Source organism: Montipora foliosa, chromosome 8 (assembly GCF_036669935.1).
Source record: "Montipora foliosa isolate CH-2021 chromosome 8, ASM3666993v2, whole genome shotgun sequence".
NCBI classification, from domain to species: Eukaryota; Metazoa; Cnidaria; class Anthozoa; order Scleractinia; family Acroporidae; genus Montipora; species Montipora foliosa.
The window spans coordinates 9,078,521-9,100,746 of NC_090876.1; the positions used below are offsets into that span (position 1 = coordinate 9,078,521).

The 22,226-nt window shown below is 40.2% G+C and overlaps 2 protein-coding genes and 1 pseudogene across 2 annotated transcripts; 2 read left to right on the forward strand and 1 right to left on the reverse strand.

Annotated features, from left to right (window-relative positions):
• Window positions 1–9,764: 9,764 nt before the first annotated feature.
• LOC137968229 (collagen alpha-1(XXVI) chain-like) lies at window positions 9,765–13,457 on the reverse strand. The gene is made up of 3 exons (XM_068814843.1): window positions 13,026–13,457; window positions 11,483–11,746; window positions 9,765–9,870 (listed from the first exon to the last, which is right to left on the reverse strand). The coding sequence occupies exons 1-3, from the start codon at window positions 13,169–13,171 to the stop codon at window positions 9,765–9,767; spliced, it is 516 nt and encodes a 171-aa protein (XP_068670944.1). The 5' UTR covers window positions 13,172–13,457.
• Window positions 13,458–14,645: 1,188 nt separating this feature from the next.
• Window positions 14,646–15,660, forward strand: LOC137968230 (uncharacterized; annotated as a pseudogene).
• Window positions 15,661–18,570: 2,910 nt separating this feature from the next.
• Window positions 18,571–21,869, forward strand: LOC138013057 (uncharacterized). Its single transcript, XM_068860021.1, has 2 exons — window positions 18,571–18,748; window positions 20,873–21,869. The coding sequence occupies exons 1-2, from the start codon at window positions 18,734–18,736 to the stop codon at window positions 21,713–21,715; spliced, it is 858 nt and encodes a 285-aa protein (XP_068716122.1). The 5' UTR covers window positions 18,571–18,733; the 3' UTR covers window positions 21,716–21,869.
• The last annotated feature ends 357 nt before the right edge of the window (window positions 21,870–22,226 follow it).

Sequence of the window (22,226 nt, forward strand, 5' to 3'; positions counted from 1 at the left end):
CAATGAAGTTTCCGAAATTTCCCAGGTATTTTAAGAGCCGGATGAAAAGAGTTGACGGAGGTTATAAATTGATCGAGTTCTTCTCTGCTGGATGAAATATTCTCCGATGCAGTCGTCGATGTAGCGGCCGTAGAGTTCAGGTTTGGGGCCGTTGTACTGACTAAAAAATTGGTGTTCAACATATCCTACAAAAAAAAATTAAAAAATAGCTAGGTCCCATTCTTGTGCCCATTCCATTTATTAATTTGTTAATTTGTTTGTAATAGTTGCCGGCGAATGAAAAACAATTAAGCGTTAAAACTAGTTCGGCAAGGCGGAGGAGCGTTTCCGAGCTAGGTTCTTTGACAGTGCGTTGATCGAAAAAGTGTTTAAGTTTGCTTGAAGACCTTCGCTATTAGGAATGACTGTGTATAGAGATGTAATGTCCATGGTGAAAATAAGTTTGTCTTGGCCGAAAAATTGAAATCGCGGAAAATTTGTAATGTGTACTGTGTAATGTATGATGAAAAGATTTGACGATATGTCATATGATGTTGATGTAATGAGTTCGTAACTATTGTGCATGTCTAAACGATAGTGTAGAAATTGAGTTTTGTGAGTGGGGCAAAACAAATAGAAAACGATAGGGCGAAACTGGCAAATGTTGGGTTTGTGAATTTTAGGCAAGAAGGTTTTGCACGAAGTTCAAGGGGGTTTTGATGATGATTATTGCAGTGTCCGGTAATTTGATGATGAGATTAGTGAGTGTAATGTAAATTTTGATACTGACTATGTTGATGAGTTTTTTTGACAAGTTTGATTTTTTTAGGATTTTGAAGCATGTCTACGAGGTTACCGAAGTGTTGTTGGTTTTGATGTTGAAGTCGGACCGGTAGTTTTTGAACTTCACTTAAAACGCCTCCGATGTTTAAAATAAATAAAAGTTGTTTGTTTATTTGTGATTTTTGATTTTGAGAAAGCGCCGTTTTTTTTCCGATTTTTTTTTTGTTGGAAAGTTAAATTTGCCGCATTTTTGAGTTGTTTTTTTTTTTTTGATTTGTTTCAGAGGCAAAATGTTTGAATTTTTGGATGCGAAAAAATTTGACAAAATTTCTTCGATGGACCGTTGTCTGTCATGGATTTGTCGTGAATTTGCGAAAAAGAACGCGTGAAAAAACGAAGCTTTATTTGCTTTCGTTTTTCACCAATGTCGTTTAAGTGAATGATGTCAAAATAAAAATTTTAAGTTTTTTTTTAGGCTTTTTTGAAAAAATCAAATTTTCTTGAAATTTTTTTTGAAAGTGTGTTGCTTTTTTTTTTTGAAAATAAAATTCTGCGGTGTACGTTAATAGCGAGATAGAAAATTAGTTATTTTATTTCCCAAAAGTTGTCTCCTGAGTAAAATTCCAGAAAAATTGAATTTAAAAACATCGATTTAATAAAATGCAAATTTTGGTCTTGAAATTTGATGATTTTTCAAAACTTGAAAATTTGTTTTTGTTTAATGTAAAATGTGAAACATTTTCGAATTTTTGACATGAAATTTGGTGAAAATTGTTGAAATGCTTGAAATTTGAAAAAAGCGACGAGACCATTTTGTGACTTTTTTTTCCAACGCGTGAGTTGATGTGTTTTTTGTTACTTTGGACATGAAGAAGATTCGTATGAAGTTCGTTTTTTGTTTTAATTTAAAACTATGAAAAAGATGCAAAGAAAAAAGTAAGAAAAATTGACTGATTTTGAAGATTTTTGTAATTGAAAGAATTTTGTTTGATTTCGAATCTAAAAATAAGTCTTGAGAATCAAGTTTGAATGAGAAAACTTGACAATGTTGTTTATGTTTTTTTTTAAAGTTGCAAAGTTTCTTTCTTTTTTTTTTTTTTCAAGTGTTGTTTTTCGAAAATTATTAGCTAAGCTAAGTTTGAAAGTATTTGTCAGTGAACTCAGAAGTTTGCAGTCAAAAAAAGCCGTTTAAAAACGTGTTTTTTTTTTTAGCTTCTTCGTTTTTCCTTTTCATTTTTCAACAAGCTCGTGGTTACTCATTTCGCTTAATCTTCATTGAAAAACTTTTCGTTCCAAATCATTTCAAAGTCGCAATTTTCATCAAAAAAAATCAGTCATCAAATCAAAAAAACTGTGTTGCAATGCGTTTTTTTTTTCGTAATTTATGATCACATCAAAATTAAGCTATTTGCAAAAAACGAATTTCATAATGTAAATTGGCCACCGTACAGAGATTCTAAAAAATGACGTTTCGAGCGTTAGCCTTCGTCAGAGCGAATCGAGGGATTAAATCGACAACTTAATTAGTAGAGTAGAGTTTACGCTATTGGTGGTAACTACTTTGGGTTTGAAAAAAATTAATAATAAAAAGCAAAAATTAATAATTTTCGACACTACATTGCATATGCCGTAATACCGTAATTACAATTCCAGAAAATTCTTCCGATTACTTTACTTCCTTACTGACTGACTCAGAGAATCTGTTCTCAGTAAGGGCCTAAATTTTGTCCCTATTACCAAACGCACCAACGAATTTTCTATTAAGCAAGATGTCGAAAAATTCCTTCGCCGCGTTCAGTTTGCGCCTTTTTTTTCACGACAAAGAGCATGATTCGGACACTTTTAATAAAGATATTTTTGAAACACTTCTAGTTCGCAAATCCAAATGGACTCCCCCAGGGACAATTTTGCCTCTTTAGATTTTTTTTTTAAAATGCCGTCACGACATTCAAAAACAAAAATCAATCGCAACACTAAATTTTCCAACCTTTTCCTCGGAAACTTCTCGCGGCTTCGCTTAAAAAAAATTAGTAAACGCAAAACGACATTAGTTGTCAAATAGTTGCATAGACAAAAACGGCGCGGTAGTTGTTTGGCGGTCCGACCTTTACCAAAAAGAAGCTTTGCGGCAAAATTGACGTTGGGTGATTTGTTGAATCTCGAGCATCGCTGTTCTACTAGCCACCGAACCCGTATAATCTTAGATAGTAAGCAAGAAAACAGCATTAACGAAGCTACCGTCTAGACAGATCAGCGTGAATGCAGGGGAGTAAAGCCTGTGAAGTGCAAATAATCGCGGAAGGTTTGGTCTGAGTCTCCGTCGTACTCACCGAAAGCTGATACCAGGACGCCCAGTTTCTCCCGGGTCCAGGAGGTCCCTTGTATTTGGTTTTCCCTTTCCCCTTTTATACCGGGAGGTCCTGCAGGTCCTCGAGGTCCATGTGGTCCCGGGACCGGAGTTGCCTCTTAATACGTTGCCTCTATACCGTGACCCCGAGTTCCCCCTTTCTTCTCCCTTCTGGCCAAGTGACCCTTGATGTTTCCCTAAGAAGTGCATCAAGAGAATCTTGTAACGCATTTCGCGTAATTGCACGGGGTGCAAGGAGAACACGAGCGACCAAAGCTCCGGATATCATAGATGGAATTGGTTTTCGCGCGGGGAAGCGAAATCTCAATTAGTATATTACATTTGTGATTATTGAAAATTCTCTGCGCTGTTTCGTTTGCCCGGGAAGTGATTATTACGCGATAATCCGAGTCGTTTTTTTCAAAATCGCCGCAAGTCGTTTTGTGGTCGGGTGGCATACGAAGAAATTATTGTTTTAAACACTTAGTGAATGGGCCCCGGAGGAAATGGTTTTGTTTTTTTTTTCCGAGACATCTCGAAGGTTCCCAAGTCGCCAGCCGAGGGGAAACATTCGCGGTTAACTGTTCCCTTTGACTTCATAGATTTGCACTGGTTGCCCTCTAAGATGACTTTTAATTTGGCGGGAAACAGTTTTATTGTTAGATGTCATGTGACCAGCGACGTAACCAATGAGAGCGTACAAAAATTTTAGGTTTATCAACGGAATTGATAACGGTTAAATTGGCCACCAGTACAGGAGCTTTCTAAAATGTTTACGTTTCGAGCGTTAGCCCCTTCGTCAGAGCGAATCGAGGGATTATGGGTTACGGGCTAGTTTTTTATAGTAGTATAGAGCTACGCTTATGTGGGTGGGACATGGCAAAGAGTAGAAAAATAGAAAATATCAGTTAAATTCAAATCGTTCGTTAACCCGTGAGGACGAAGGTGTGCCGATTTGAAAGATGAATTTTCGTTCCAGATTCTCGCGCGGCTTTTCCGTCGTACCTAGAGGTAGGGAAAGGGCCGCAGATAGCCATGTGTGTTTGGAGTGGTTAGGCAGATTAAAATAGCGAGCGACTGGCTTAGATGCATCCCTTGTCATATTCTTCCTCAACATCGCGAAGGTGGTTCCGGCTGGAATCGGGTCACCTAGTCGTCTACCTGTCTCACCAATTGTATAATTTATATTGCATACGTACAGGTTATTCAATAAATGACATTTGAGGAGGTACATTTGAACGATCGGTTATCTTAACGATCGCTTAGGTCCCTGATCTCTTGCTACAATGTTAACAATGAAAGACAAGTTTTGCATCGTGAGCGCGCGCATTTGTAAAGTGCCGGGTTGCTCGTTAGTCTTTGAGCGATGCTTCTAACTAAAAAGTTGCCTACGGTTTTGTCGCGTTTGAATGAAATAAGTGGAGGTTGCGAAAAGATGTATCTAAGTCATTCGCTCGCCATTTTAATCTTCCTAACCACTCCAAAAAACACATGGCTATCTGCGGCCTTTCCCTACATCTAGGTACGACGGAAAGCCGCAAGAATCTGGAACAAAAATCATCTTTCAAATCGGCACCCTTAATCCTCACGGTATTAACGAACGCTTTTCATTTAACTAATATATTCCTATTTTTCACTTTGCCATGTTACCACCAATAGCGTAGCTCCTACTCTACTATAAACACTACACGTAACCCATAATCCCTCGATTCGCTCTGGACGAAGGGCTAAAGCTCGAAACGTCAGCTTTTAGAATCTCTGTACGGTGGCCAATTTACATTATCAATTCCGTTGATAAACCAAATTTTTGTATACTACTTCCCCAATTAGAGCGTACGCTGTTGGGGGAAAAAATTCAGCAATATAACGATCACCTATGTAATTATACTAAACACTATTCACCTCGACTTCGGCGAATGATTGTTAACTGTCCGAAGGCCCCCAAATGATTGGTTCTAAAAGGGCAAGTCGTAGATTCGACGTAACGCAAAAGAAAATTACCTTCTTGACGAGGATGGAGGCCCTAATTTTCAATTAAGCCCCTATTAGAGACAAGAACTTGTCTATAGAGATTATTTGATGAAGATAGACGATAGATTTTATCGCACGCTATGTCCAACGGAGAGATTTGGAACGTAAAAGTTTTAATAGAACAGTTTTCAAATGACTGTCGGAAGTGATTACTTAAGCGATTGCGATTGCAATTGCTACGCTTGGTGATTGGTTTAAAAATCTCGCGCCAGTTTATCAACCAATGAAAGGAAAACCAAAAGCAATCACGACTTCTACGCACGATTTTCCCGGCACTTTGAGCAAGTTACACGGGATTGATACGAATTTGGTTTGGAAAGGTTTGGAATTGAAAGCCGCTCAATCAGGACTCGTACCTCTTGTAGCGTCTCCAGTTTCCCCTCGTCTTCCTAGCAGTCCGATTGAGTCGACGCATGCGCAGATGTTTTCTGTGTGTCATCAATAATTAAAGAGGACAAAGTTAACGTGTAATGGTCAAGTGAGAGAACAGGGTCTAAGTCTGTGTTTACTTTTCACAAAGCAAATAAAGTTTAAAAAAAGTCATATTAAAGACTTATGACTGGTCCCTCGGGAAACAGTTCATTTTGCTTCCCGAAAATCTCAATGTTTCCCTGAGACGCAGCCGAGAGAAACATTGAAATTCAAGGGAAACAAATGACTGTTTCCCGAGAGACCAGTCATTAAGTGATTTGTTACATAGCACAAAAAGGAAAACGAGTAATGACAACAGCAACGGCGGGCGTTGGTTAACATTCGCGGGTACCAGTGCACTGTTACCCTCTGACGTCATAGATTTTGCACTGTTGCCCGCTCAGAGACGTTGGCGGGAAACAGTTTTATTGTTAGATCTCATGTGATCTCGAAGTAAGCAATGAGAGTGCGCGCTGTTGGGGAGAAATTTCAGCTATATAACATTATGATTTTAGTCGGGTTGTTCTTAGCTATCGCACCAATACGCAGGACTATACAACTTTGAAATCGTCTCGAGGCATCCGATTAAGCAGACGCATTTAACGTTTAAACGACTTAAACAATTCTTAATGTGCTTTAATGTGATCCACTTTACCGAAGACTTTAACGTTTTTAGCTCGAAAAGAGGTGTAGCTCTTCAAAAAGTTAAGGACGGTGCCTACTAATTAAGATATTTTTTTTCCCCGATGTGTAATTATGCAGGAAATGTAGATCTTAACAAGTGTTATTGAAATCCAAAAAGACATTGGGGGTAAACACGCATTTTTCAAAGATAATTTATGATATATTTGCAAAAAGCTGTAAAATACCAAGCAATGTATGGCGTACTTTCTCAAAGTGAAGCTTATTATCTCTCAAAAATGCAGGTTACTACCTATTTTCATTTTGGATAACCAAAAGTACTTTCTAAGATGTACTTTCTCTGGATAGTTTTACACCGCGCAAAAAATATCCCTTCATTAGTAATCATCACCGATAGGAAATCCGAGTATCTCGAGATGCGCAGAACGCATGCGCAATAACAATAGTAGGCACCGTCCTTAAATTGAAGTTACGATTCCTGGCTAGCCTTGGAGCACCGCAACCTTTCACTTTTTTTCTGTCTATTGTTTTCATTAGGGGCGATCTAAAACTAGCACAGAAATCGTTAACTTGAATTGTTGAACTGTTCTACGTGCACAGTTCTCCAAACACAATTCATGGAACCCTGAAAAAAGTTGACGATTTTTTTCTGCTTAATGGTCTGTTTTTACTCGCCCCCTTTTCTACCAGAAAGCTTTGAATATTCAAGCCTAAATTCACGCAGACGATCAAACGTCTCCCGTCTGAAACAGTTATTAATCCTCAATTGCCCACCAATGGCCATCTATATTGGAACTGTTACAGTGTACCCTCCCGTTTATTTGTGCTCGGCGGAACCGAATTTCATCATCAGAAGGGACTACACAGGGTGATCCCCTTGCAATGCCAGGTATGCAATAGCATAACTCCCCTTTTAGAACTGGTTAAACCTTTCTGCAACCGAAACCGATGTATCAATGAAGCATGTACCTTTGCAGATGATTTGGGGGTGCTGGGGACCTGATTACTCTGCGACGCTGGTGGGACACATAGTGCTGTACGCTCCCAAGGAGGATATAATCCAAATGCAGCAAAGTCATGGCTAGTTGTTAAACCACACCGAATTATGTGCACGAGAGGTATTCGAGAGAACCAACATCACATAACAACAGAGGAAGAAAATATCTTGGTGGCTTTATTGGAGCGAGAGTGGCAGTGGCAAATACGCTGAGGAGCTAGTCAGCTCGTGGTGTGGACAGCTGAAAGTACTGTCGAAGATAGCCAAGACAGAACCACAAGCTGCTTATGCTGCGTTTGTAAGCGGGTTCAAATACAAAGTGAATTATTATATTAGAACATTGCCCAACAGCGAGCAACACCTAGGACAACTGGATGCCTTGTGGATCACGTGTTTATCCCAGCATAACAGATGGCCATATATGCTCTGCTGACGAACGACTCCTGCTCTCATTACCTGCAAAGAAAGGTGGCTTAGCCATTCCCATCTTCTCTGCTACTGCGGACTCCGAGTTTTCAATATCCAAAGCAGCCACAGAACAGCTAATATAGCATATCAACAATCAAGATAGCACAGCACCGGTGGACAGCGAACTACTCAAGCACTCAAACGAGACTCATAAAGGCAAGGGAGGAACACATCCTGGAGCAGCGATGCGAACAAATCTCTCACTTCGTCATGCCTCCTATGGACAAACCCACCTTTCATACACGACATCGCATGATCGACATCGAATCTCTTGCCACCTGGACATACTGATGGAGGTACTTCGGTGTCCAACGGTACCTTAAGCTTAGTGAATCGCTGAATTCCCTCTTGTTTAGGTTGTAGTTTTCCTGACTTCAGTGGTAGTGTAGTTAACCAACTAGAGGCGCCTTTCAGCATGGCTAGGTCATTTGCCCTCAGTTTGTTCGGGCTCATCTTCGCACGAAGTTTGCGCTAGGATGGCTTCACTGTATGCCATGATGTCTAGGTCGAACCACATCTGCAGACCCTAACCGGAGAAATTCTAACTAGGAGTACCAACTCATCAGATGAAGCCCGCCTGGATGTTAGTGCGCGAGGGTTTTGGCAAAGGGGGCACGTGCATTTTTTGATGTAAGGGTTTTTAACCCATTTGCAAAGAGCCACCTAAACCAAAGACTTGAAACCGCATTCACTTCCAACGAGAATCAGAAAAAGAGCACTACAATCAGCGTATCATTGAGGTTGAGCACGGCTCCTTCAGCCCCCTCGTGTTTACACCCTATGGCGGAAGTGGAAGCTGCGCGCTTCTTAGCTCTGCTCGCACACAAAGTCTCTAAGAACAAACACATGAGCTACAGCACTGTGATTGGCTGGCTCAGAGCCAAACTCTCCTTCAACCTACTAAGATCAGCTGTGCTATGCATAAGCGTTCAAGAGCACCCAGTCAGAGTTTAATGTTTATGTTACCGAAGCAATAATCTCTGAAGCAACTGGAAATCAGATAATTAACTGTATATACATATTACATATTATTTTCTTAATTTTAGTTGTACATACATTGTTAAATTTTTGAAATCCTTTTCAGGTGAAGTTTTAATAAAGTTTCCATTTCTTCAATTAATCCTACATTAACCAAACATGTTTCTTAATCGTTCTAAACGCAAGCTTTTATTGCTTCGCCACCAAGAGAAACTAAAGGTTGTCTTACCCTCTCCAGTGCTGTTAGTCGGGCCTCGAAGAGACGGAGCTCAGTACAGTTACACAGGCTGTCAAAAAGCCAATTACAGGCATCAGTAACCATACTAGGCTAATTTCACCGTTGCTAAATACCTTGGCCTGGGCATGAATGGGATACTTGTTAGGTGGTTCGCGATTTGAATGGTCCAACGAGAGAAACTTGACCATTGACGAATATGGCCTTCGACTTGGCCTATCCTGATTGCACTGGCACGTCTTGAGTACTTTTTTCAGTTTTGGAGCACTACTTTAACATTTTGAACACTCTTTCTCTTTTTGAGCAAAATTTGAGCATATTTTCACAGGGGCACCCAACGTCAATTTTCGGAAAATATCTTTTCGGAAGACGACTTGAGATCTGGAGTTTTCGGAACATTTGTTTTAAAATTTCTTGCTTACCGGCCTGTCCTAGATTTTCAAACATCTAAAAATGGTATAATTGCCCATTTTTAACGGATTTTTACCCTAAAAAGGTCACCTAGAAAATTCGGGAGCGTTTTTTGTGGCTGAAATTTTCGAAAAGGTAAGTTTTGATGACAGCTTGTTTCACGGATATGGGCTGTAGCATGGAGTGTGATATAAAGGTCTTTTCCTTGTTTCATCTTCAAGCCTATTCGGTTAAGAAAGAAATGTAATGTGCTAAGTTGACCGCTCACCACGAGAGCTTTTCAGGATCAGCCGGCTCAACGGGATCAGATCGAATGATTGTGAAGTCAGTTTGCTTCAGGATCCTTCAGGTACTTTCAACGCAAAAGGGAAACGGGGTTGTTTTTTTACAAGATTACCCGTTCGAGTGTCACGGCATACATTCCTATCAAGTTAAGCCTTCACCTTGCCGCACAAGGTTATAAAACAATTGGCATTTTTTTCTTACTCACTTTGACTGCAATCTGATCCTGTAAATCCAGGACAGCAGTCTTTTACTGAAGTCATCACTGTTCTTAATTCGATCTTATACTCTGGACGATACGTCACCCTGGAAGCAAAAAAATAACCAGAGGGTGAAGGTTTATTGGTTAGGGAAAAAAATATAGCATCGGCACTGTAATTTAGTCAAGTCTTTGATTATTTTGCGTTGCAACTGATGTTCAGCGTTTCACATCCAATCCATCACCCGCTCCCCCTGAGGGAGTTTAACTTCGGCAAGAACAACGGCAGCGAAAGAAATGCATGTTTGAAGTGCAACTTATAGACGAAAGACAGTAGTGATCTTTGCACTTAACTGGACAATTTAAAAGGTTAAGTCTGCTACGAGCCTAGAAGGCCCTCAGGCCGGTTACTATAGCACGAAGCGACTATGAGTACTTCTACTCCCCCCCCTGGATGGGATGCTAGTCCATCGCAGGGTTACCCCCAGCATTAAATTCGCCGGAACCCAATTTACACACGTGGGTGGAGAGAGGAACCGTGAGAGTAAAGTGTCTTGCTCAAGAACAGAATACAATGTCCTCGTCCAGGACCCGAACCCGAACGCGAACCCGAACCACTCGATCGAAATCGAGCGCACTAACCACGAGGCCTCTTTGTCCAAACTGGACAATTTAGATGTTACCTAAATGTTGGGTTCGAAGTCTCGTTGAAGTCGCCTGAATTTTTCAGGTGCCTATAAAGTGACAATTGCTTAAATTGTCCAGTTAAGTGCGAGGATCACGTCTCACCTAACAACGGCAACATCAACGAAAACGTCACTTCAAAATATGAAGTTCCGAGAGTTACCCTTTCGTCGAAACTTATTTAAGTGCTACTATGTTCAAAAATCGTTTGCCTTTTTCATGTTTTGAAAGTGTGTTTGCTTATCACCTGACGGGCAAAATTTTGAGCTTTGATTTTATGCAAAGGATGTTTGTGTAGCCTTTGGACTTCACAGTCCACCATTACGTTTAAAACTGACTGACCGATTAAACATCAGAGGGTTGGATCTAGGGAAAAGTGACGTCATTTACTAGCTGGAAATTTCAGCGTGTAAACAAGAGTAGGCCGAAACTTGCGTCTGCATATTAATTTAGCCGCGTACACAAGCATTGCATCGTTAAACTAGTGAGTCTTTGACGACATTTTCTCCTCGATCCAGCTCTCTAGAGATTTTAAAGTTAGTAATGGCGGGGTCTTTTTGAAATCAACGTTTAATTAAAACTTGGGTCACTTAGCATTTAGTTATCATCGTTTTGAAATCCAAATAAAAACAGAATTAATTTTTTTGGTTCTAGTATCATTTTAAGCAAGCAATTGGATCAACTGGCTTCATCTGATCGCTGTAATGCAAATATTTCAAGCAAGAGCCGATTTAACGTAAATTTGATTATTTAGCAATGTACTATTTGTCGGCTAGTCAAACCAGCCTTCTTCAGGTACAATGAGAGTTTACGTTGGATTGCAGCTTCTATGTACATATTTTTAATTTAATGTACAGCTGTAAATTCTTATTGTACCTAAAGAGGGCTGGTCTGATGTGGTTTGGCCAGTCAAAATATAGTACATTACTAAACAATCAAATCTACGTTGTATCGGCTCATGCTCCAAATATTTTATGATTTTGCAAATAATTACAATAGGTGACTTGAGCATCATGCACGTATACTCTTACAAACCTGTAGCCAGTGCAGACTTTTCCTTGAGCCTGCCTTCCACAGTTGTACTTGTATTGTTGTGTTATTCTCTTCATGTGCGCAACATTACACGTCACTTGTTTAGGTTTCTGGTAAATGCAGTACTGCCCATTAGAGGCTACGCTTTCCTGGGGTCTAGCCAGGTTCCGCATTGCAGGGCTTGGTGCTTTCATATCAGTATTTGTGTACAGTGGTAGCTCGCTGGAGGGATCTAGCACCAACTTGTTAGCCTGGTGTCCACGGTAACTGTTATCAAAATGAACAGCAATGTAACAAAATAAGTCTGACAGTCTGGGCTCCCATATTCATGGGCGCTTTCTATTTAAGAAAACTTCCGCTTTCAAATTCCGCAAATACTATGTGCTCAGTGCACGAGAAAAATCTTAAATAACAATGACCACAACTAGGTTTTTTGAGCCCGCGAGACGGAGCACCCCAAGCAAACCACTGTTTTGACGAAAACCGCTGGTCAGCAACCTTGGTTCTGGTCATTGCTGTCTAAGGTCTTCCAGTGCACAAACCTAACCTAAGCAACCGCGTATAGAAGGTTGCTTTGGATTCGACCGAAACTCCAGGTTGAAAATCTGGAGATGCTAATGAGGCGAATAAGCATTTTTCGGGTTACCTGTTCGAAGCAAATCTTCTCAACAAGGCACGCGCAAAAATGTATAAATAAATAAAGCAGAAACTGTAAATTTCATTCAGGACAATTTTTGCGCCATTTGATTTGTAAGCTCGATCCAGGTCTTTCTTCTTCTCGTTCTGTCCTGGAAACGAGATTGTTCAAGTGCTGGAATGTTGGCATGAAAAAAATGTCTAAAAAGTTCTATAAGTAGCAAATCCCTAATGTAAACTTATTTACATTGAAGCGAGATTATAGACGTGTTAAAGTGCCTTTGCGCCAACCGATAAACAACATTTAGCAGACCTCGGACAACTGGATATAAATAAACTTTCAGACGAAGGAGAAATAACAGAAGCGCGACGTAAAAGTACCCTGGGTAAAATACGACAACTCTATCTTCCTATGCAGGACTATATTTCTACAAATTTCTTTAGAGATTACAGTCGAGTCTCGATTGTCCTTTTAGGCTCGATTTTCGCTACTCTCTTGAGTTTTCCTTCCTTTACCGAAACATCGGCTGGTACTCGAGCCTCAAAGTAATGATTATCGTTTCAGAGATAACATTCCTGTGCGGGTCTATGGACGAACAAGGGCCGGAGTACGTTCAAGAACCCTTTCAATTTACTCGGCAATTTCTTTTTACGTTAGGAGAGAAATTAATTGAGGGTGTAAAGGTATTTTACTCTGATTAAGTTAAATATCCTCGGTACATGATGTCAGTGCAGAGGCTTTTTAACCGAGGCAAGTGAATTTATAAGTGTGTGTGTGTGTGTGTGTGTCAAGTCTAATTTAAGCTATACGTTTCTGACCTCAGACTATGGAAAATAATTAGGCTTCCGAGATGTTTCCGTGATAACCATTGTTCATGTAGTGAAGACTTGATAAAATTTTCTAACTAACCTTTGAGCATTTGGCATTAAGTGTTGATAAAGTGGAAACTGCCTCCTTGAATGCGATCTGGAATCATGGCGAAACCCGTCAGCAAAACACAGAACCACCAGGAGGAATGCTGCAGTCGCTGTCATTTCCATGTAGTCACGAACCATGTAGAATTCAGCTCTGTCGCTAAGAGGTGAAAGCGTGCATGAAAGATCAACTCCGTTCTGGCCGACGTTGTTCTCTTTGCTGACAGAATGCAACCTCAAAGGTTACAGTTTATCCTTGGCTGCTTATGGGGGAAAATCGTTAGTTCCCGTAAATTTGAGAGAATATTATTGAATACACCTTTGCATCGATGACAAAATAATCAAAACAAGATGTCCTTATCGAAAAAGCGACGTTCGCGGTTTTGATTAATACTTTTGTGTTAATAACACAGATTTCCGGTCACATTGAGAGCAAAAGATTTTAAAATTATCCAATTACAAGTTTTGATCCATCGTTCGTCCAAAACCTGGGTGTGTCACGCTGTGTATAAGCAAAGATAAGAGGCTCCGAAAATAATGCATCCCGCTATCCTTCCATCGCGACCGCAGCATGGTTATTTTCGAACTCAGAATAGAAACCAAACAAAAGATAGCATTGACAAAACGTATCCATGTAGGTCTCCACCTTTGCCGAGCAGTAGAAGTAAACGAAACCTCGCCGGTGCCTTTTTGAACGACCGGACATTTTGTCTTGGTCCAGATAGGGCGGAACAGCCGATAGGATAAAAGCTTTGAATTTGTTATATTGTTGAGGAAAGAGTTAAATTTAATGATTTCACATTATAAAAGGGTTAGGTAGCAATAAATTGTTTTGAAATAGCCCCGGGGGCAATTCCTTTGGAAACTGATCAACGATCTCTTTTCTTGTCTCAATTGTGAATTTTCGCTCTACGAGCAGTTGTCGATCTGTAAACATCACACGTCACAGAGTAAGGCCAATTATCGCATATGGAATAATATCTCTTACTCGAGGAGATTAAGGAGGGTAGATATATATTACTGGTGACCCGAAAGTTTACAGTTACGGCCCTCCCAAATATTTGTTAAGAAACCTACTGCAGGGAGTGGGAGTATTGGATGACTGATTTAATTAAGTCATCGGTCACCTTAATCGCAAGCTCTGCCGATCAAAGAGATTCTCAGCCTAGGACAATCTCTAACCTTGCCTGAACGGTAACCATTTAAACCTAGAACCTTTATTAAACCACCCATGCATAACTAAGACTAAGTTTAGACTAGAAACTAAAAAGTTTACTGATTCTTGAAGAAAGCGGAAATTTTCAGGAAAGGGAAGACCTCGTTTTGTCGCCTCCTCCCACTTATTTTTGCCACATTTTGTTAGAAAAACAGATGAAATTCACTGATAAGGCTGATGTCAGGGCCAATGTCGGAATGTGGTATGTAATGCATCTTTGATCCCCAGCGGCTCTTCTAACATGACCGTATCCCAATTGCAGATTCCATGCTGAGAGATCCCATGAGATAGCAAGCGCATGCGCCAAACAGTGCAACGCTTCCCGCCGAACAGTGCAGTTTACCTGACTGTTTGTCCGTAAATATTCTTCGCGAAATACCTTCATTCGTTCGCTTCAACATGGATTCAGAGAGGCCGGATGAGGGGAAAGGTCGGAACATCCCCGAAGTTTCCAAAACAGTTTCGAACGACGTGTTAACTGACTGGAATGCCGAGCTCTGCAAAGAGAAAGAAACCGCGGCTTCGGCACAAACACGTGCGGCGGGAAATTCCGCTCGCTTGACTCAAAAGCCAGAGTCTAAGGGCACCAAAGATCCCTCTTCTTCCCAAATAAGGGAAGCTGGTCACACTGTAAACTCTCAAAGAAGGGAGATAGTGGAAAAACAACCACAGGCACTCCCAAGAGAGATGTGTGTGAAAAACCGCCAGGGAAGAAAAGCGCGCCAAATGATGGCAGCGAACGGTAAAGCACAGCGGCCACTACTACCCTTCATGGAAAGCATGTAGCGTCAACCCAAATGGTTGCCAGCATTGCAAAAATTTTAAAAGATCTCTTCGCCAGCTTATCGCAGAATATGAGCCAAGGATTTGACAACTCGGGACAAATGTTTCAAGACAGTCGCTCTGCTTGCGTGTCACAAAAAAGTCGCTTTTCAGACGACCTCAGCTCTGCCGACTCAGATGTGTCGGAAGTAGAGGAACCAGCAGCAAAGAGACAAAAAGCGATGAAGCAGGTCAAAGCACCGAGAATGAACTCATCCTAAGTGAACTTGAAAAAGACTTTGATTTAGCCGAACATAAAGGAGCGGAAATCAACGCTAATTTAGCTGCTATATATCGTCTCGAAATTACGGAAGGAGAAAACCGAGAAAGACAAGCTCACGGAAATAAAGAAACGCTATCCAGGGCCCAGAAATTGAGAGAGATTAGCCGAAACACGAGTTAACTTGCCAATACATGATGGAATAACCTTTCAGAAAAGGCACGTTCAGCTGACATAAAATTGCAGAAAGTGCAAAAATCCCTTGTAAAGGGAGCTACAGCAGTAGTATCAGTTGTAAATAGGGAGTTTAAGAAACCACGACGGCTACGAAGACGAAAACGTCACTCCAAATATAACTTTGAGCTGTTTTAAGTATATCATGATTATTCCACTGGATTGGTACAGACGAATTTGAAGTAAAGAGTGAGACTGAAAGATTCACGGTAGTTTGTCCACGTTGTCGTCAAAACCTTAACTTTGGTCATTTCATGTAGTTTGAAAAGGCGTGCCGCACGTGCAGCACGATCATTTTGATTCTTTTATTAACCAATAATATTACTGCTTTTTGGCGTTGTCGTTGCCGTAGCCGTGGTCGTTTCTTAAACTCCTTAATAATAACTTGATCACTGCTCCGGGGATTCCCTCAAAAAACGAAGTTGTAAACAACCTCATGGATGGAGTGCTTTTGTTAGCCAATGCTAACATGGAAGTAAACGTTCATCGAAGGGAAGCGCTTCGACCAGAACTCCATACCAGCTACAGATATCTTTGTGCACCTTCAAATCCCATGTCTTCAGAGTTATTCGGAGACGATTTGCCGAAAGCAGTTAAAGATGTAACTGACACCAACAGAATTACGTCGATTTCCAGCGAGACAAGAAAGAGAGTTATAGAAGGGGTAGGCAATCTGAACGCTTTCACAAATTTCAAAGGAAATGGAACTACTCTGGGGCAAAAAACTACCTTCGCCCCTCCCAATACATAGGGGAGGAAAAGAAGAAACTCGGCGCACCGGTGGCTCAGTTGGTTGAGCACTGGGCTGTCATGCGGGAGGTCGTGAGTTCAACTCTGGTCTTTGAATAACTGAGGAGAAAGTGCTGCCTTTGTAATTACATCTGCAAATGGTTAAGGACGATAAGCCGGAGCTCCCGTCTCACAACCCTTCAATGTCCATAATCCTGTCGGACGTAAAAGAACCCGCACACTTGTCGCAAAGAGTAGGGCATGTAGTTCCCGGCGTTGTGGTCTGTCTTCTGTGGTGTATCATGGTTGGGAGGGTAAAAATGGTCGGATGGGGCCGTAAGTTAGGAAACTGTAACAGGTTTATACGTCTCCCTCTTTAAATAAAGATAAAACAAACAAACAAGTCTCAGCCTTGAATGCCAAAAGCACACAACACCCAAATTCAGAGTTGAGTGCTACACATAATGTCTCACGGTATCAAAGTGGCTGGCAGGCTCAAATATTTTCTGTCCGAATGGAAATTAATAACAACAGACCCTAAGATCCTTGACATATGCATGGTGCAGCACTGTCACCTGGAATTTATTGAGCTACCGTCTCAGTATAATAATTTACCTCCTATTAGATTCAATACAAGAGAGGCTAAAATTATTGACGATGAAACGAAGACCCTATTAAATAAAGGGGTCATTGAGGAAGCTCAGCCCTCCCAACATCAAGTTATCTTGAGTATATTTCTAAGGAAAAAGAAGAATGGCTCTTACAGGATGATCCATATCTTAAAACATTAAATGAGTCTATCGAATATAAGCATTTCAAAATGGAGAGCTTATCTTTTGCTGTGCAAGTAATGAGAAAAAAATGTTAGTGGGGGAATTAGAAAGTAATCTCCCTCAACTACCCCCTGCTATCTCAGCAGATTTGTTGTTCTGCCCAGATCACGATCACTATTGCAAACACTTCTACTCGTCATCATCTACACGAAACGCCAATAACTATCGTCCTCGTTACTGCAGAACTAATATTAAAGATTTACGATATTGCACCAAGGTCCAAAGGTTTGGAATTCCCTTCCCCGTGATCTCACCTTTTCCCACAGTTATTCTATCTTTACGACCGTCACGGAAAAAAACTTCTCATTGACAGAAAACTAAATTAGACTCGTCCATCCGTAGTTAAGTTAATACCATCTTCTACTTTGTGTGTGGAACCCAAGGTTAATAAACTCTCAGCTTCTTACGCGTTTTCTCGCCACATCGTCTGTAGATGTTTCGAGCTACAGTTTTTTTAAGGATAATTAAAATCGTTGCAAAGTAATATTATTTTACATAATATATTATAGCTATCCTTTTAGATTGTTGTAACCAACTGTAATTTATTTATTTTCTTTCTTTTTTCACGTATGTGCGGCAAACAAAAAAGATAAATAAATATAAATAAATAAATAAATAAAATCGAACGAATGTGAACAGTCTGCGAACCAAGTGACCATGGATCCGAGTCTCTGATGACGACAATTTCCTTGACAAGGTGGATAGGCTCCTTTCACGGCCACAAATTGGGATGGCTATATTTCCCAACCAGGATTGGTGTTTCCAAAGGTTCTTGACAAAGTGCGAGAAGCACACAAAAGGATTGGTGCTTTGCGCATCCATTCATATGGTGCGCCTGTTTTGATGTGTCACGCACATCAATCTATTAAAGAAAATTACGTCCTTTGCTAAGTTTTAATGTAGACCTCATAGGATTACAGGCGCGGATCCAGGGGAGGTCAAATGGGTGAATTTTCACCCCCCTTTTTCTGAGCCCCCCTTCTTTCTTTCTTTTTTCTTATTCCTCAAACACCTCAACCAGGCTTTGGTTCTATTACATTATTGCAAAAATTCACCTCCCATTTCAAAATCCTGGATCCGCGCCTGGATTATGTCTGTATTGTTCTTTTTCCTCTTAGTTGTGGATGAAATACTTGTCCTTTTGTTTTACATTTTGGCGGCTTCTAGCGATTCACAGGGGCGAAAAGAAAACACAACGAATTTTTGTATCAACTGAGTTATTTAATGCCCCATTGTCGGCACTCACCAACCATTGTTTCCAATTCCTCTGTGGTCAGCTTTTAAGTTTTCCGGGCCAATCAGGAACTGACGAGTCCAGATAACTGACCAGTGAGGATTAAGCGGCATCATCGCAAACTCACATAATTATCCAAACTGTAATGCATGCAGAATGTCTCAAAGAAATTAATTAACTGAAAATGTTGTCACTTTTCTAGAGCGGTTAATAAACCAGAAAATCCACTCGAGGGTTACATCATAAGCTAAAAGTCACAGAAGAGTTTAGAATGAATAGCTTTGGGTTTTGAAGAAATTTGGGCAATTATCAAGACGCTTGTGTGACCAAGTGATATATCACGTGAGAGTACGTTACTTCAAAACAGTCACATATTTCTCGTCGGCATCTTACTACTGATCATTTCGTTACAGCAATGGCGGTAGCACAGGTAAGTTGTGATCGTCCTTTCTACAATCATCCAACTTCGAGCTTGCAAATACTCAGGTGCAAGTGTCGTTTTTTAATTCCCATTTCAAGATATCTTCTTAATGTGTTAAGGGTGTCTTGCCAACTTGCATGAGCCTTATATATTTGTTTGATCGCGTTTGATGTATAAGCTTAATCGTGGAACGGTTAGTAACCAACTTTTACAGTTATACAGTTATATCAAGTATTCTCCTGCTGGTGCAATTGTCTTTTCTTTAAACCTTTGAAAAAAAGGACTAGACAGGTTTGCACACACAAATTATATTAAAAAGCTTTTTTTACTTCCAATTCGATTATGATTACCATATGGATCCGCGATATTCGTTGAAGAGGTCCGTAGAAGGTCTGTTAACTTACGTTGTGTAATCGCGGCGAAACAATAGTTTGTTTGCTGAGTAGCATACCACAGACTCTAGTTCTAGTGTAGTTTTACGTTTTTTTAGGCAAGGTAAAGATTTCATTTTCAAGCGTCTTCCGTTTACGATTGCTTCCATTGTTTCACTCTTTATGAGTTTTTGTTTACTTTCAAATGTTTATAAGTTCAGGATACCCCCGCCATCTTATTTACAAGTGAAAAGCGTCTCATGTATTAGGAATCCCAGGATGTAGAAACTACTCTGTTTGTTCTTAGTTTAATTTAGATTCGCTTTTTTTCCTCACCAGGAAACATTTTTTAGTTCGTTTGTTTAATGTTCATTCATTGCTGATGCAGTATCAATATCCAGTTTACCTATATTGGTCACCCTTTTAATGATCACACGTCGAAACTGTTGATCTGGAAGCTGTATATCGGTATATTGAGTCACAATTTTATCTAGTTTTTCTGATATTCACTTACTAAAGTAAGTTTATAGCCAGAGAATAGAGAAACATGCAAATGTAACATAATGATCATTGGGTAGTGTTAGTCAATTCAAACTCATAGCCATGAGCTTCCACGAAAGAATGTCTGAGATCTGAATATTAATGCAATTTTTAACAATGGAATAATAACTGCTGATTTGAAAAACTTTACAAGAACCATTTGTTAGCAGTTTTCACATAATGAAGTGGAAGTTCTTAGTATTATTGTACGTGCCTTCATAAGCATGAGAATGCTGAAGCTCCAATCTGCATCTGCAATGCTTTCATTTCCCCCTTGCTCTCAAACTGCGCTCACACTAATGGTTGGCAAAATGACAATGTGGGTCAAGATTAATCCTCAATTCATGTGAAAGATGTTGTCCTTTGAGGCTTGTTCACTAGAGTGGATGAGAGTATCAAGTATTTATGAGTCAATGAGTCAATGAGTCAAGAGTCAATGAGTCAATGAGTTAGTGCAGTTACCCTAACCCATAAAATGACAGCTAAAATTTCAGAGAGTGCTTAGGCTTAATCACTGAAATGAGGGCTTAGGCTTAATCAATAAATTATTGCTGTATTGACTGTGTGTCTCATTGACTCATTGACTCATGACTCATGACTCATTGACTCATTGACTCATTTGACTCATAAAACATCCGTTCTCAGTGGATGAGGGCAGAGTAATAGGCAACCATTTACTGACTGTAAATTATAACAAACTGAAGTTTGACCGTCTGGGTAAGTGTAGACCTGAGAAGGACTGTTTAGAGTGACTCTGACTGACGTTTCGACAATCTGAGTGGAAGTCATCTTCAGAGTCAAGTGATTTGTGTAACATTGGTGTATGGTAACAGGTATAAACACTCTGATCATTGATGTGATCGGTTCACTAAGTCTTGATGTTTTTGGTCGACTGTCTGTTATTAAAGCTTAGATGTCATTGGCTGTGGTTTCCAGGGTGCAGGAAGTTGTAGGCATTGGTTTTAGTGGTAATCACTTGATTTTCAAGATGACATCCACTCAGGTTGTCGAAACATCAGTCAATGTCATCCAAAACAACCCTTCTCCGGACTGCACTTCTTGGAAAATCATACCTGGACAATTTAACACTAAATAGTAATAATTATTATTGTTTTGGCCAAAGTTTTCTCATAAGTCATGTTCCTCTACCTTTATCATAAAGGTAAGACTTGATTCAACTTATTAATCAACCAATTAACAATATTATTTTCATTTTTTTAAGCATGCTTTTGATGATGAGAATGTTAAAGAACACTGTCCAGCATTTAAGGAGGGCTGCCCTTATTCCAAGTTAGGTCAAGGTATTTTCACGGAGGAACTGAAAAAGTGTCCTGAATTTAAAAATGGCTGCCCCTTCAAAAGTGCCCACAATGTCAAAGAAGTACTTGAAGAGTTATCCAAGATGCCTGAATCAAAGCACCATACTGGCCCAGCTCATGATCAGTTGCTAAACTTGTTAAAGGTTGTTCATTCTGAGTCGAAAAGTCTTGAAGAGAAAGTGGGTGAATGTCCTGTGTTCAAAACCAACGAGGGTTGTCCATTCAAAGATGCAAGCAAAGAGGGCAAGCCTGTAATTGAGCCACCTTCAGAAGTATTGACAAGTTTAACAGCTACTGATATTAGCAAGCTGAAGGAAAAATGTCCTGCTTTCAAAGAAGGTTGTCCATTTGCTAACGTGGAGAATGAAGCACTTTTGGAAGAAATCAAGAAATGCCCAGAGTTTAAGGAAGGTTGCGCCTTCAAGGAAGCAAATTCAGTTGAAGAAATCTACGGTAAGATGTCACAGATGCCAAGCAGTGACGAGCATAGCCACCACAAAGAAGCTCTATTGAAGACCATGAAGGTCATTCACAGCGTTGGCCAAGACAAAGCTGATGAATGCCCTGTGCTTCAGAAGGAAGGATGCCCATTCAAGTCTGTCAAAGCTGATGGAAAGCCGCTAGTTGAGCCAGCAGAATCTGTGCTTCCGGCTGGTGTTAAAAGAAAGTGCCCTGCCTCAGAAGGAGGTTGTCCCATTTCAAAAGTTAGCAAGGAAGATGTAAATGGAAAGCCAGAAGAAAAGTGATGGGAGGTTTTTTTAAAAATCAAATTTCATGTGATGCAAACCGTGTTCATTCATTTTTTCAACAATCATACACACCTGGCGTATGGGTCAGTAAAGCTATGGCAATTTAAGGCATTGTTTGTGGAATTAAACAAATAAAGTAGGAGAAAACGTTTATGGTGAGTTTGACTGTGTTCAGCTTCCAGGAAAGAACTCTAATTGTTATGGTAATATGATAAGTCACAATAATTATGTGGAGGCAGGATGGTGTAGGGGTCAGTGTGCCGGAGTCCTGGCTTGGAGGTTGGGGGGGGGGGGGGGGAGGTAACAGGAGTCGGTAGCAATGCCCTCAGTCGCCTTGTGCTAGACAGACAGACAGACACACAGACATGTTTTATTTGGAGTCTTATACAATAAATAGTATATCGACCACAATTTCCAATAATATACATGGCTAAAAGGTTATTAATTAATTAAGTCCTATAATATTTACCTTTATCCGTCTTCCCCTTTCCTTTTTTCAAAGCATTCG